Source organism: Chaetura pelagica, unplaced genomic scaffold, assembly GCF_000747805.2.
Source record: "Chaetura pelagica isolate M959 unplaced genomic scaffold, ChaPel_1.0 scaffold361, whole genome shotgun sequence".
Taxonomy (NCBI): domain Eukaryota; kingdom Metazoa; phylum Chordata; class Aves; order Apodiformes; family Apodidae; genus Chaetura; species Chaetura pelagica.
This window is the reverse complement of record NW_009952363.1, coordinates 1,419,219-1,435,713: the sequence shown is the minus strand read 5'-3', so window position 1 is coordinate 1,435,713 and position 16,495 is coordinate 1,419,219. Positions and strand designations below refer to the sequence as shown.

Here is a 16,495-nt window from a genome sequence, read left to right as displayed (position 1 = left end):
TGCTGGCTGTGCCCCCGGAGCCTCTGGGAGCTGCAGGCAGCACCAGCCCTTCCTCACAGGATACTGAAGGTGAGCAGAAAAGCTTTCACTGACAGCTTACAGTCTTCCAGGCAGGGAGGGCACAGCCACAGCCACATTCCCTCTCATAACCTCTGCCTAGGTGCACAATCCTTACTTGATACCTGGATGCTCAGCCCCCCAGGCAGGCAGCCTGCAGCTCATTAGCTGGGTGCCGGGGGCAAGAGGAATCCTCGGCTCTGAATCAAGTGATAGGTCAAGACACCCGGAGCTATTGTTTCATTGCTGCTTCTATGAGCCCTGCAGCAATCACTGCTTTAGTTTGCAGTTTGTAAATGATCCTCTTCCTTAACTAATCCCACGCCCCAGCTGGCTGGCTGCACACCACTCTCCAAAACCTGCAGCCCATCTTCATCCCATGTCATCTCCTCACCACGTGAGGCTGCAGGCAGCTGAAGGACCATTTCCAAGGGGGTTGTAGATGTGCCTGAACCTGCAGGATCCTGAGAGTGTGCAGGGTACAGTGACTAAACAGCTGTGCATCACCAGCCCCTGCCACAAGGAAGGGTTATGGGAGAAGCAGCTGCCCTGCCCTCAGCATCCCTGAGGTCCTGGCCATCCCAAGGATGCAGGGTGGGATCAGGATCCTGGAACCCTGCTTCCCTTTCACCCTGCAGACCCCTCACCTGCCAAGCTGAGCTGCATCCCAGCACGTGAGCAGGTCAGGAAGTTCAAATCATTAATTTCTGTGGCAGAGGAAGCCTGACAGGCCCAGTGCTGGTGTGAATAATGACAGGTCTCAAGGAGAGGCCAAGAGAAACCAGCAGCTTAATCGTAGTGAGAGGCTCCCTCTGGGGCAGTGAGCAGCATCCTCCATCCAGTCCTTCTCCCCACTGCAATTTCATGCCATTGCAGCTCAGAGCACCCACATGGGGCTGCTCATCCTTTTATTTCTGCCTTATCAAACCCACCTCCCAGTGCAGAGCTCTGCAGAATGATGCTCCCAAAATGCTCCAATGTTTGCAAAACAAGTGACAAATTCAACTCCAGGGATGCTCTCTGCCACCCCTGCAATTGCTACCATCAACACCTTGATTTCATTCCCAGCCTCATGAATTTAGTGCAATGAGGAAAACCATGTCCAGGACAGCAGGAGAGCTCAAGCTTGCCTAAGGGGTGGCTGTGGAGGAGTTTGTAACCAGCTGTGACCCTGGGAAGGGAAATGTAGGTACTTGACATTGCTAAAGCACCAGTCAGCTTTTTGCTGCCTTCCTGCAGGCAGGTTTCTTGCCTCCTCATCTGGAAAAAAAACAAACAACTAAATACCCAAGGAGGCTCCCTCTGCCCTGAAGAGCTAGAAAGAAGGCAGCTAGAATGGAAAACAACCATTTTCCCTGTTGGATAAGGAGCAACACAACAAAGTGCTAAACCCCTGAAAGTCAAGTGTTTCAGAGCAGAGCTGGGCTGATGCTCCTAACTCACTCCCTCTCCAGTCGTTGCTGTAACAAGCCCAGCCCAGCCCCAGGGAGCTCCCACCCAGGGCAAAGCCCAGCCAGTCCAAACAGCTCCCTTCAAAAATTATTATTTTTCTGCTGGTTTAGATAATTGGATTTTTTAAATAAGCACAATTACACTTCTTTTTCTATTGCTGCACATCATGGACACAAGGCTGCTGCTCAGAGCTGGTGGAGACCTTTTGAAGGCTGAAACTGAGCTCACTGCTTTTTGTTGAGGGGGATGGAGGTGGGAGGGAGGAGGTGGAGTGAGAGCAGTGACAGGTAAAAATAACCACGCTTGGCCTGATGTTGCTCCCAATTAAGCTGGTGGGAATTGTGCCCAACTTGCTACAGCAGCAAGCTCCAGTCACACACAGAAAAAAAAAGTCCTCTGCTATGTTAGCAGCCCTCTAATGATCAGAGAAAAACCACATACACATGAGCTGCTTCCCCCTACCTCACACCAGTGGGTATTTGAGCATCCCCTTCACCAGGGTCAGGTGCTAGAGAAACTGAAGAAACTTGGTGAGCAATTATCAGCCCCTCACCACTATCCCCCATAGAACCGCATCTCCTCTGGTTCAGGCAGAGTCACTTCACAAAGAGCTCTGCAAGTTTTTTTCCAGGAATGGTTTACCCACTCAGACCGTTTCACATCAACTGAAACTGAAGTGTAAGCAGTTTTGGGGAGGATATGGAAGGTGTGGAAGAGTAGAAATGTTTCACTCTGACACTTCCCTGAACAAAAAACGCTCTGCCTTTTCACAGTGCAATGCTGCCTTGTGAAGCAAAGTCAGATTTATTTTTAAATGGGGAGGGGAAGCTCAAAGTGAAAGCAAACATCACATTTCTGGGGATAAATACGACACTGCATTTTGTCCTGTCATTAACACTTACTCTCATCTTCAGGATTTGCCAACCAAATGAAAATTGAGTCTTTCAAAATGCTGTAATGCAAAAATCTTTCACAATCAGCCTTAAGCTGTTCTGCATCAGGTTCATCACAGTTCACCTTTACATGAGCCAGGGTCTGATACCAACATTTTAATTGATGCAAACATTTCCAACTGGCATTTGAACAAGAATAACAACTGAGGCAAGGAAGATCTAAGATAATGCAAGGTTTGAAGGGGGGGGAAAAAAAAAAAAAAAAGGATATTTCACTCCTTGTCTGAAGGACAGCCCACAGGCTCTTCCCTGCAGCTGAAACACAAAAAGCAAACCACCAGGCAAGGAGCATCACCCAACTCCCTGTGAGCCCAGGGTCAGAGCCTGTGTTGTACCAACAAAAAGCCAGAGATGCTGCTGCTCTTTCAGGGATGCAAAGTGTGCTGGGCATCCCCACCACACCCCAGTCTCACTGGTGAGGTGACAGCACCCTACACCCTGCCAGCATCCCTGTCACCCAGCCCAGGAGCACTCAGAGGCAGCCCCAGGAAACACTCTCCATCATAAGCAATTACCTCAGAGGCAGGGGGTGGCCCCCCCCCCCCCCAGCCACAAATCCACCTCCCAGAGAACTGATCATCCACCACAGTTTTCCTGGAATAAAGCTTTGTGACAATCCTAATGCCATACAAAACATTGAGCCTGGCAGTTGAAAGCAATTTAACCCAGGCTGGTAGCTGCAAAGCATTTCTGTGCTTATGCCAATGTTCCTGAGGTACCAATCAAACACTTTACACACAGGATTAACACAGGGCTCCTGCATGAAATTGCTCCCTCCAGGAGCCCTGAAGCACCAGATTGCCCAACCTGTGTGGGACAGGGATGCTCCTTCTTCTCCAGGCACTCTGCAAACCAGACACCAAGGCAGAGCCACCCCAAAGCCTGGTGTTTCCATCTGCTTCATCCAGGATGAGAGAAAAAAAACCCAACCAAGCAAAGGTCAAGCTACACCCTGCAGTGCTGGAGATGCACAAGCATTTCTCCCAGACAGATGGTGGGAAGGGGAAGAGTGAGAAGGAAGAAGGAAGGGAACAAGTTAAAGAGAAGAACCCAAAATCTGCAACCCCCCAGTGCACCATGCAATAAAAATACCTTCTCTGTGCCACCAGCAGCAGGGAGGGACCCATCCCAGGGGCGAAGGCAGATGAACATGATTCCTCAGTGCGTGTCCCACCTCGGGCTAGTGCTGTTCTCATGCTCCTCATCCCATTTCCAAACCTTCCTTCTGCAGTTTTTTTTCCACCTCCTTTCCACTTCAGCCTCTCCCTTCCAGCTCCAGCACCCCCGACTTCACCAGCCACCTTTTCAACACAAGCTCTTATTTTTCCCTCACCATCCTCTTCTCTCAACACATCAAGGTTGGGGATTTTCTGTGACTGTGGGTCCCTCCCACACATTCATTGCCATCTGCAAAAAGCAACCCCCTCCCAAATGCTTCCTATGGCTGCTTTTTCCCCAGCACCAACTTCAATTGCTCTGGGGATGACACAAGAAAGTTAGTTGGCTGCTCAGTTCAGATAAACTAAAAGTATTTATTCAGCCTCATTTTATCAGAGATGCAAATCAAGCACTCTAGTTACATATTTTAACACAGTGGGGGGAAAAAAAAAATCTGCTACTTAGAAAGCTATAAAGTGTCTAATGTATTCACAGCAGCTAAGGTGGAAAACAGATATTAATGAAATATTAACATAACAGGTGTCATTATCAAAAAAGTGGCACTTTAAAGACAAATCCCCACCCCAAACAAATTCCCTATGTACAAGAGCACATCATTAGCTACATTTAGTCTTTGTTTTGTATCATCTCTGCAAAGGAAGAGGAGAGTGGAAAGGAGGGTGAATGTAAGAGGCAGCTTCTCCCAGCCTAAAAGAAGTTGATTAATAGCATATTATGGAAGTTAAACTTGAAGTGTGTCCTCATCCCAGGAAAGAGGGACAGGTCAGGGTCAGGGGACTGGCAAGGCCTGCTTCTAGCTTCATCCACCAGCACACCCTCCCAGCAGTCTGAGTGCATGACTTCAGTACCATCCTCAAGGTGTTTCAGACAGCACAAGGCAAGTCATGAAGGTGAAGTTCAGATTCAACTGTACTGAGTTCCAGTCCCCAAACTGGCAGAGTCTGCAAGTGCTCAGCCCCACAGCCTTGGGCCAACAGGCCCAGCAAAGGTCCTACTAACCTTGTTGGCTACCCCAATGCAGATCAGAGAAGAGATTAAAGCCATCACCAGCAGACCAAAAAGGACTGCTGATGGAACACTGCTCTGGGCAAGGTGCTAATGGTTTGGTCTGTCACCAGTACCGAGCCTGCAGCTCCCACCCACCTCCTGGGGATCTGGGGATGCTCAGTCCCCTCTTCCTCTCCACACACGAGGAGCAGGGATGGGATTCTTGTGCAAAGACACACTGAGCCCAGCTCCTGTGGCTTTGAGGTTTTTCTTTTTGGTTTTTAATATAAACAGCTCATTGGAGATCCATTCAGGGTTTTTCTAATACCTTTCAGATAAGGAAATCTGCTGCAGCCGCAATACTTTCCCATCTTAATTAATTCCTAAACATATCACAAGCTGGAAGTGCATGTCTTATGAATCTGGTTGACCTCCTGGTGCAGAAATGATGACACAGATGTTGTGCCTTCTTTAGTACCTCATTACTCATGTTACACCTTTTATTTCTTCCCCCAGTTGAGCTGGCTGACAAGAGCTCTAGTGCTGCCATCAGCAAGACACTGCAAGGAACCAGAGTAAGGCTCAAACATTTTGCATCCACAAGAGCATCTGGCTCCACTGGATTGGCCAGTTATGCCACAGGATATACCACCACACAAGATGTAAGCCCACAGTCAGGAGGGAAGGAAATCCATTGGGACGTTTTGCACCAAAGGAAAATACCATTGGGTAGGAAGACAATGCATCACTCAAATTATGGCCAAGCAGAGGGGAACAGCAGAGCTCAAGGACCCTGCACGTGGACATGTCCAAAGCCCACAGGATTTGGAGGGATCTGTTGTAGAGCTGTTTGCTGGGGATGAGGGGGTTTCAGCCTCCTCTCCCCTCCCATACACACAGAGATAAGCCCAGTTCCACTGGTGTAGCTGTCAAGGGAAGGAGAATAACCCCTGCCAGTTCCTGCAGGTAGAAAGACAGCTGAGCCTGTGCAGCTGTTTGGAGACGACCTGACTACCCTGCCCAATACAGTGGGTGGATGCTGTGCTCAGGGCAGCTGAGGCTCTGAGGGGCTGCCCTGACACTCCAGTGATCCTGCAGGACAAGCACATGGATGTTTTGTGCAGCCAAGCTGAACACTCGGAGCCTAATGAGACAAAGGAAACATGGGCAGCAGAGCAGAGAGGGAGGGAGAGTTGTGATACAGGTCACAGGTAATGGCACAAAAGGGGAAAAATAGCAAATGAGTGCACTTGTTGTGGCCCTTGCTGGGTGACAGCAGCTTCAGAAAGGAGACAGTAGCAGCTTCTAAAACCTCACTTGCTATCTGACGTTATTGTAGGAACTGGAGATCTGCCCCAGCCCGAGGCAGCCGTGAGAAGCCACATCACCAGGACCTCCTGCCTGCTGCTTCAGGCCCACAGGAGCACCCTCCACCCCCCCAGCTCCACTTTGGAGCAGGATGCTAAATCAGAGCAAAGGATTTCAGAGCAGACTTGATACCCAGCTCAGAGGCTAATGAAGCACAGCACCAATGGCTGGATCACTAGGGAAACATCAGGATGCATAAAAACAAGGAAAAGAAAGGAAACTTGTATAAATAAGAGCTGAAAAAAAAATCCACTGGGAGACCCAAAAACCAGTAGCTAACTTGTTTGCTGCCAGTAGCAGCCAGCAGAAAGTAGACATTAAAAATAAAAAATAATACACACAAAAAAAGAGCTGCCTGATGAGGTTGCAGCTTTGCGTCCCCTTCCCAAACCTGCCTCCCAGGCACTCACAGGGCCAAGAAGAGCTGCAGGGTGCAATGGCCCCACTGAATTTCTGCAAGGTGGGTCAAGGCAGAGATCAAACGTGCCTGTCCTACCTCTGCTCACTCCTCTGCTCCCCGAGCCCAGGAAATAAGCCCCCATCTATGGCAAATGCTGCTGGATGTGGCCCCAGGTCTGATTTTATCACAAGACAGAGCAGTAATTAAACAAGGACAAAAGATGGTGGGGATCAACAACAACAAATAAATCTCGTATGTTTTGTTGAATTCAGCAATTTACAAGGCTAGAATAATTAGTGGTTTAAAATGTTTTGACACCAGCAGCCCCAATAATCATGAGAAATCATATCAAGCATATGCCCAGATCCTTGAAGTGACAGATGACAAACAGAGCAGTGACAAGATGCTCCATCACACAGCGAATCATTGAGTTAATGGAAGAATTATTGCTTCTGAAATCCACTCCACTCCTATGGTGGGGAACATTCCAATTTATCAAAGCCAAATGAACATTAATTGCTGCAGCCTGGTAAGTTTTCGAGCTGCTGTGACCTTCATTGAATTTTAATCCAAAACAGATAAGATTTACTTCCACACAAGAGGAAACAATACAATTAAACCCAAATGACAGCTAAGATTATGGGGAAAAAACACAACAGGCATAATGACAAAAATATTGATTCCTTTCTACTTGACACTGCACACACATACACAAAAGGTAAATAAATAAAATCTAGCATTTGCATATTTGTTTTACCCTCTTCCTCCTTTCTTTTCATTTGGGAGACAAATTTCAGGTGCTCAAGCAGAGAGGAAAGGGGTGGCAAACAGTAATGGAGACTGAATTCCCTTTAACTACAGTAATTAATGTTATGTCTCACTGGGGAGAGATTAAGAAAAAAACAGTGAAGAATGGAAAATAAGTATTATTTTGCTGTTAAAGATGCCCTTAGCTCAGGAAGGGAAGTGTGAAGAAGGTCATGATCAGGTGAAGCCCAGGGGCAGATAGTGGCCCCAGGGACACAGGGTCATGGGCACTGGTGGCTGCTTTCCTGATGTACTGGAAGGAAACCCATCCCAAACTAGAAAACCACACACCAACTGTCAAAATCACTGGAAGGAAGAGTACATTTACACTCTCCTGGGGCCCTCATGCAGCCCAGAGGGGGTTTTGGCTTTAAAGACAGAACAGGAGCGACCAGCCAAGTCATAAATATCTGTGGAAGCCCAAAGTAACGTTCCCGTCGGAGGCAGCTCAGGGACGTCTCGCTGCCCACGAGAGCTTTGCCAGAGAACTCCCTGTGCATCAGCTCAGTGAGATGCTCCAGGCAAATCTTCCCAGCTTTCTGTAACACAGCTCAGCTGGAGGAGGAGACAGGTAAAAGTAAGTGTTACAGCCACTTACAGGAGATGGAAGGCAGCTCTTTCCCTCTCCTGTCCCCTGCAGCAACACACTGGGCCTGCTGATGAGTGGGACACACAGGCTGCACTGGGGTGGGCTGGAATTCCTCCTGCACAGTGTGCTTTTAAGCACATGGGAGACATGGGGCTTTATGGCAGGAAACAGGAGGAAAGGTATTTGAGAAGCTGGAAGGGAAGACATGGAGTTGTCCAGCTGCATTCTTGAGGCAGAAGAAGGGATTGGGGAGGGAGGGGGGGAAGGTGCCACACAACCCCCTGCACCAGGATCTGGCTGCTGCCAAGTCCAGTATGGCCAGGGAAGGGAAGGCAGGAGGGCCCAAGTGATGGGGCTCACTGGGGTGTGATTTAGCTTGGGCCAGGGAGGAAAGTAAAGGCATGAAACAGCAGCCTGAACAGAGCCTGAGGACTCAGGTGAAATATTTCAACCAAGAAACAAGAGACATTCACCCCATTTTACTGTAGCTACAGAGCTTCCATGTTGTTTTAAGGGGGGAAAACCAAACAAAACACACATTTGTCTTCTGCTACAAACTCCAAACTTGGCTTGGCTTCAGTCGAAAAGTTAATGAATCTTAAAAAAAAAAATACTGGGCAAAGTTTCAAGTCTGTGCTGCAATCCTGACCCAGGGAAGAAACACATAGGGCTTCTGCTTCCCCAGGGACACGTGTGCAGTCCAGATCCCATCCCAAACCCACATCCCTGCCCAGGGCCTCAACTCCTGTTGCAAAGAGTATGAGGATTTAAAATGAGAGTGGAATTACAGTTCATTCTGTGCAGGAGGAACTCTCCTGTCTTCCCCTTGCTTTTGCAGAAGGGCAGGAGAGGCTCAAGGCACGAGTTTAACTCTCACAACAAAGCCAGGGATGCTCCAGTGCTATCAGCTTCAGTGAGATGTGGCAAAGCATGTCTTCACCAGCTAACCCAGGATTAGAGTGCAAAAATATGTGTTCTGTGATATGCACAGCAATGCCTTCAGCTCCACCCCACCAACATCACTGCTCCTGTGCTCTGAGGAGCAGCAAATGAAGGCTCTGAGCTGGAATCTCTCAAAGAGATTTGTTTCTCTTTCCAAAGCATTAATTTACTACAATCATCACATTGCTTTTTAGAAAGATCAGTGTCAGCAAGGTCTGAGGATCAGGAGTGAATCTCTCCTCCCTTCAGAAAATCTGTATTTCAAGCAACTGCAGGAATCCCCAGGCTCCAGAGCCAGAGGCCTTTCCCCCCTGCAACCACAGACCTCTGCTCCATGGCACACGTTTGCTCACAACAGCCAAGCAATCCCAGACACACATTAAGCACTGAGCTTTTCCAGATCAGGGCTTTACTGCCTTCACTCCCTGATCTCTCTCTGCCCCCTTTTAGTTTTCAGGATCATTTTCTGATCATACCAGTTTTACCTTCCCCCCTCCCCTCAAAATTCCACTACACTGACATTTTTAGCAGGACCTAAGAAACATTCTCTAATCAACCCCTTAAGCCATAGTCCCTAAATTCCTCTCCTTTCTGCCACCCTGCTGCCTCTTATCTTGTCCAACAGCCCTAATGCAGAGTCTCTCTGTGCTCACAAGCACTTGGTGCCCAATCTAAAGCCCCACTGACAAGGGCTGAGATACTCTAAAAAACAGAGTTAAGTTGTAAAAGCCAAAATATCCACTTGCTCAAATGGGAAAAAAAGGCTTTCTGCAGCCACCTTCTCTGTTTCTCCTCCAAAAACAAAGGACAGAAGGTGTGAAGACAAGGCACAGGTTCTGGGATATGAACAGATGCACCTTTTGCAGAGACTTGCTGCAATGGCATCCCCATCCCTGCACAAGACCTCTTAGGGCAAACAGGTGACATCCATATACACAACATCTACAAGCCGGACTTGTTTTTTTCTTTTATTAACAAGACCTTTTATCCCACAAGGAGTTAAGGGACAATACAGGGAGTCCTATTGTACAGACAGAGCTTTAAAGCACAGAGGGATGATGGACCAGATCCAAATATGCAAGCAACCACTTCATAAGATACTGAAATAAGCATTTTTAAAGGCACCAGGGCACACAGACAATATGTTAATAAACAGTCACATAAACACCCGAGATTAAGATATTCAAAGCATCCGGGTCATCTTTTTGCTTTCAGGTCAGGTTCAGACTGTGCAAGTGAAGGGTATCACACTACAGCCCATATCCACTGCACAGGTAAAATTCAGTTACAGAAAGCTTCAAGAAGAAATTATCAAGCCCCAAATCCTGTCTTTGCATCTAACCAAGGAGAAATACCTCCTCATACCTTACCAGCTGCCAGCAGAGACAGGAAGAAATACAAGCCTCCTTGTCACCCTCTCAACAGCTCCTTCCCTGTGGTCCATTTTATTTTCTGAAAAGATGAACCACACTTTTTGTTCCCCTGCCCATTCACACACAGCTCTCCCTCTATGAAAGCCCAACCAAGAAGAGACACAGACATTTGCAAACAAGACTCACCACCCAGCTCTTTAGCATCCCCCAGCTCTATTACAACCACCTTTCCCCCACGATCTGGCTGCCAGCTGCTGCCCCCTCAGATGCCATTGGCACTTTTGACTCACCATGACTGAGATATGAAGAATATGCATCTGCTCCTCCACGATCTCCGAAGGCTCCTGGAGGCTCGGGGGGGTGGCCCGGGAGAGCTGCTCAGCACTGCTCATGGAAACATGGAAGTACAAGGTGCCATTCTCCAGCCACTGCTGCTTCCAGTGCACCAGCGCAATGTCAGCCACGGTCCCCGACATCTCTGCAGGGACAAAACATGCAACTGGGCATCAATTTTCTCCATGAGACCAGAAGGCAGTATCCTTAGCAGTCCTGGAAATCAGAACTTTGGAGGCTTAATCCTACTTAGTGTAACATCAGATCAACTGGATGAGCTTGAGGGTTCCTTTTGGCCTCCATTTCCCCGGTGTAGGAACAGTAACAGACGCCTTCCTTAACAAAAGCAAGGGGCTACAAAGTGCCTTGGGATTTCTAGACCAGAAAAGTGACAACAGTAAATAACACATTGCACAAGGTGCCTTTAATCTTGGATAGCTCTCCCAGCAAAAAGGCTGGAAGAAGCTCCTGGAGGTCTGCAGCCAAGCCCAGGGGAGGTTTGCTGCTTGGCACAGGGCGGAGGGAGGACATTTAGTGCCAAGCAAGCAAAACCACAGACACCAGTACATGCTCTGCTGGCATTTACAATCAAAACCTTCTTCCAGATAGTGAGGTAACACTACAACTGTATTCAACAGGGACATTCCCAGCACAGACTGATGAGTACCATCAAGAAGAGATAACCATGTCTGTCCATCTTCTTCTGCAAGCTTCTGTTAGTTTTACATTCCACCCAATCCTGATTTACAGCATTAAGCACCCTAGGAGCCAGGATTCCAGCAGCCCAGCACACACCCCCACTCCAGCAGCTCCCCCTGACTAAGGCCATCACATCTAACTGGGGGTGTGGACCATCCAGGCACTGTGTAGCCAAACATCAGCTCCAGATCTGCAGTCAGAGCCAGCAGCTTCAAGCCTCAGCTGCGGCTCCCAGTTTGGCCAGGCAGCAGCAGACACAGGCAGGAGTGCTGACAGCTCCACAGCTGCCTATCAAGTTCTAAACAGATCTCTGCAAAGAACTGATTTGGCAGTTTTAGCAGCCAAATCCAAACCGAAAAAAAAAAAAGAAAAAAATACTAGCACAAAATGAGCCAAAATATTTCTCCTTCCACCACCTCTTTTTTGGTGTTTGTTTCTCCATTTGCTATATAAGCAATGGGAAGCAAGTCAGGTCCTCTTAGTCACCAGGCCCACAATTCAGCAGTCACCCACTTTGTGGGAGACCCAAATTAAATTCCCTCCTGTTTGGAAACAGCAACAGGCTGTAATGGACAGTGACCTGCAGTCTGCCCAGGATGTCTGCTCAGAAAGGCTGGGAGCATGAGCCCAGGCTCCCCTGGCACCCTGGTGGGAATGGAGACAAGGCCCTCCTCCATACCCTGGCCACAGAGGGGACAGGACTGGTTCCCCTGTAGCCAAAGGGTTCAGGGAACAGTGGTGGCTTTTTGCATTTCATCCTGAACCCAGCTGGGCACAAGCAGATCCAGCTCCATCTCTCAGTGGAGAAGAAAGGCAGGAACCAGCCCACCTGAGGCTGTCCTGAGGAGTCACCCAGACCTTTCAGGACAAGATGCCTCAAGGCATTTGGGTGCTGGCTCACCAGCAGCTGTGCAAGCTACAAGACCAGGTACTTCCACTTCTACAGACTCACCTCCCAGCCCAGCAAAAAAGCCCTTTGATACTTCAGGACAATTATTATTTTCTTTGAATCCCTGAAATCAATACATTTCCCAGCAGCAAACTCCTGGCTTCCTGTCATGGATAAACACTGAGCCAACTAATCCCTGCTCCCAGAGAAGCTCCAAACCCCTAGTCCTGCAGACTCTCTCCCCACTGCACAGCCCAGCTGAGGGCAGGGACTAGGCAACCTCATTATCACCAGCTCCTTGATTTAGCACCTCACTAATTACAGCAGTCACACACCTGAGGTGGTTGCACCTTCACCTGTATCTAACTGAAGGCCTCTGCTCCTTATTCTTGCAACTCCAGCACAATTCCAGTCCTTATCCCCATCTCCACACACATCTGAGCACTCAAAGGAGAAAAATTAAACCACTCCTGACCATGAGTGGAATCCATCAAGAGCCCCCACTTGCAATTTAGAAGGGACATGTGAACTCCTTGTCATGTCTCTGTCATTGCAATGAGTTCATTCCTCATAATCCCTTCTCTCCTTTAATATAAATAGTTGTTTGCTGCAGCAAACCAGGAGCAAGAGGTGTTGCTGGCACTCTTTACCCTGTAAATCCAACCAGCCCTGTGGTTCATGCTGCAGGACAGTGACTTGTCCAAGACCAGGAAATCTAATGAAATGAGAAATGTGTGTGTCTTGCCTCCAAAGAGGCTAAAGCAGAATGTTTCTTGTAGTACTATCTGTAAGAACAGAACCAGAGGAGTGTCAGGGCTGCTTAATTGCAGTCTTCTTTCTAACAATACTTCAAGAGTCTGCACTGAAAAGCAGCTCCAGGTCTAATTAAAATTGCAACAAATGTAACTTTTAGGAAAAACAGTAACTCAGCTTAGGGACAGATATCACACAGTCTTCTTGAGAGGCAAAGAGGCCATGGGACAGCACAGAAGCATCAAGAGATAGGACTCTGGATATGCAAAGCCATCTTATTTCTGTTCAGAGGAGAGAAAGATTTACAGTATTACACACTCATCACACACATCCCTGCAGCAAAACTTTCCAGAAGAGCTCAGGAAAGGAGGTTATATCATCACCCAGACCACACCACAGACCCAATGTGGGTGCCAGGACCCCACCACTAGGGCTACCTCAGCCCCAAAAGCTACATCACATTAGGAAAACAGGAAAAAAAACCCTCCAGAGTCAATAAATCTCCACATTTTTCCCCTTGCACACACATTTATTTTTTTTGCATGGGATGTTTAAAAAGATCACAGGGAACATTTCTGAGATATAGGCAATTTTTTGGATTTTAGCCTAGACTGAAGATAAGCCTGTTTCATTTTCAAAAGGTCTCTTCCCAAAGTAGAAACTTCAATTTAACATTCATTTCACAATTCTAAGCAAACCTAGCAGTGAGGCAATTTCTGACGAGAGTTGACTTGCCAAGCCTGGGTACCATTTACCAGACATTTAAAAATACCTGTGTGCTTTTTCACCCCTGCAGCTCATGTTGCAGGAAACCTGCATTACTAATCCCAGCAGTGCCAGGACATCATGAGCCTTCAATCAGATTTCCTGCTCACAAGAAAAAAAAGGAAAGAAGAAAAAAAAAAAGCAAAGCCTTTTCAAGCCCTGTTAGCTGCCAAATCCTTCAAAATCCAAATACAGGGAAGTTTCTCAGCCTCACCTACTTGACATGAATATTCTATTTCCTGTGTTTCACTGGACACACATTGTTACTCTACTAGCTACACAGTGGTTAAAGCAGTGATAGCCCTATCAGGAAGGATGCAACACTCTGCAGGATGATTGCCTGTTATCAGAGCTTTGAAATGCTTTTGAAACAAATTAAGGGCTCTCCTGCACCAAAACAGAATGAGATACAGTTGAGGCTTTAAATGGGCAGCAATGCAAAAGCACTTGTAGTCTATAGTTATTTAAAATCTCAGCATCTAGCAGACTCTCAGACAGGGTTCAAACACAGTTTCGTGGGTATAACACTGAGTAAAACAAACAATGAAACATCTGCTGTGCCATCTTCCTACCTGATCACTGCACCCAAGAGAGAACAGCAGCAAAAGGATAAGAGTCCTCCTTCTCCCCAGCAGCCAGCCAGACCCCTTCTCCCCAGCCAAAGTCCACAAGCAGTTGTATTTCTCCATGCCAGAGCAGAGCAGAAAAGCCACTGAGTCTGTCCTTCTTGCTCCAGGAGCAGAAATGTCTCCTCCCCAGCCCCTCCTGCTCCCAATTACTCACACCTGCCCTTCATCCCCCATCATGCAGCTCAGCTGAGCCCAGGGCAGCACTGCCTCCCCCAGGCATCACCACCCTTCCACCTGACCCAAGCATGACCTGAGGTCAAGAAAAGGGCACACAGAACACCTTCTTTTTGTCCTTCCTCAGGCTCTGGGTGCCATAAAATTGCTATTTCCATATCTTCCTTGGAAATCAAACAAGTGACCCAAACACAACCCTTCCTGGGGCTCAGTCCCCAACCTGGGCTCATGCCCATCAGAAGGTCTCATGCCCAGGACAAGGTCTGAGGAGGCAGGGGACAGCAGAAACCACAGCAAGATCTCTTTAAACTGATTCTCTAGATCCATTTTTCCTTTCACATTTCTACAACCCTTACATATAAACATTTCATTGAAGTCTTCAACTCGTATTACAATCAAACTTAAAAGCAAAAGGGCCTAAATGCATTTGGTTGGGAACCAAGACGATTCCCATAAAAGCAGATTATGCTGACATGATGAATATAAAATGAAACAGCAGATATTAAAGTTGGTGGATTGTTACTCTGTGCCTTCGGGCTCCTGGCCACCCTTACCCACCTCCTTCCTCTCCTGCTCTGTGTTACAGAAAGCAGAGAGCAGGCAGGGAGAGCCTTTTCACCTCTGCCTTCTCCAAGGCTGCCAGGCTTGAAATATTCCCTCACTCCCCCCGCCAGCCCCCCCAACTTTATGCAATGCTTCAACATTCATCAGCTATTCAGGAGGCTGAAGCCCTGACTTATCTGTCATGGCATTTTACAAAGCCTGGTTTTGTATTTAACTGGCTTGTTCTTGCTAATCTACCATGATTATTGTGTTTTTATTTAATTCTTGAAGGTCATTATTAAAATAAGCCATTTTGCTGCTGGCAGTTCATTCCCACACAGTTGCCCACCCCCAGATAACCAAACCTTCCTTATGCTTTCCCTCCCCTCTTCTCCCCAGCACTGCCTGGGCCCTGGGACCTGCCAGACACCTTCACAATAAGGACCAAATCCACGGTGTGATGGGTGGGAAGCTTGTGAGTAATATCCATGTATAGATCCAGGCTCCTTCTGCCTTTTCCCTCACCACTTGCTTCATCCCAGCAGGACCTGCACCCTGCAGCCAGACTTCAGCAGCTCACCTGCACAACTCAGCATCTTCACCTGTTGGCAGGGGCAAAGCTGGAGATATGGTTACTGATTAGATTTCCTTTTAGGACAGGCCCAGATACACGATCCCAACTCACACAAAAAGCCACCATCATCCCCTGTGTCATCCTTTTCTTCCTCATGTGTCACCCCTAATCCTGCAAGCCCATTTCTCCTGCTATTAGTCCAGGGGCTCTTCTGAGTTAATGTTCTCCAGAGGCTCCAACCTCCGATGAAGTGTTAGTTTATAGATTCTTCAGTGCTAGCTACCACTTATGCTAATAAACCAAATTTATGCAGAAAGTCATAAACAGAGAGCTCTCCCCGGTGCCCTTGCCAGCACAGGATTGCTCCCTGCAGAATAGATTATCACTCTCTGTGCAGACTAGCTCCAAAATGACTCTAGTAATGGGGCTTCCCCCATGCTCCCTGGGGGACTATTCTGCAGTCAAACAGGCCCTACCAGTTCTAAGGGTTTGGGTCTTTTGGTGGCAATGTGGCTGGTGGTTTTTTTTCATCCAAATCATTAGCTTGCTTCATTATTATTTTTTCCCCTTCCCCTCTGCTCATTTTTTAACATGTTCCTTCCCTTCTACATCTACTCCCCTGGCAGTACTCCCTAGGGCAACACACAAACGCAGCTGCAGATCATAAAAAGTAATAGAGAGGCTCAGAAGTTTAAGAAAGAGGGAAAAAAAGATGACAAGCTCCCTCTGATCATCTCTTTTCAAAGGCCCTCTCTGTGAGGAGCACAGGGCTGCACCTGCAGGCCATTTCAAAGGTGGCTTCGGTGTTGTGCATGTCTGCTGTGACACAGCATGTGTCTGAGGCTGGTCTGGATGGATGAGGAATTCAGGGAGACCTGGGAGGGTCCATGGGGCACCCCACCAACACTGGGCAGGCTGGGGTGCTCTCTCTGCATCTCGTTTGCTCTGCCAGCAGTATCACACATCTGACACTGGACAGGCAAAACATCAGGTATTCTGGGCAAGCTGGGACCTGCAATAAAGTGGGTT

General features: G+C 47.8%; 1 protein-coding gene across 1 annotated transcript in view; it reads right to left on the bottom strand.

Annotated features, from left to right (window-relative positions):
- Positions 1-10,583, bottom strand: part of ASTN2 (astrotactin 2) — a gene marked incomplete at its 3' end in the record, with an annotated part of 209,886 nt that extends 199,303 nt beyond the window's left edge. Inside the window, 1 exon segment of the mRNA XM_010007953.1 lies at positions 10,398-10,583. Within this exon segment, the coding sequence (XP_010006255.1) occupies positions 10,398-10,583 (186 nt within the window).
- Between the last annotated feature and the right edge of the window lie 5,912 nt (positions 10,584-16,495).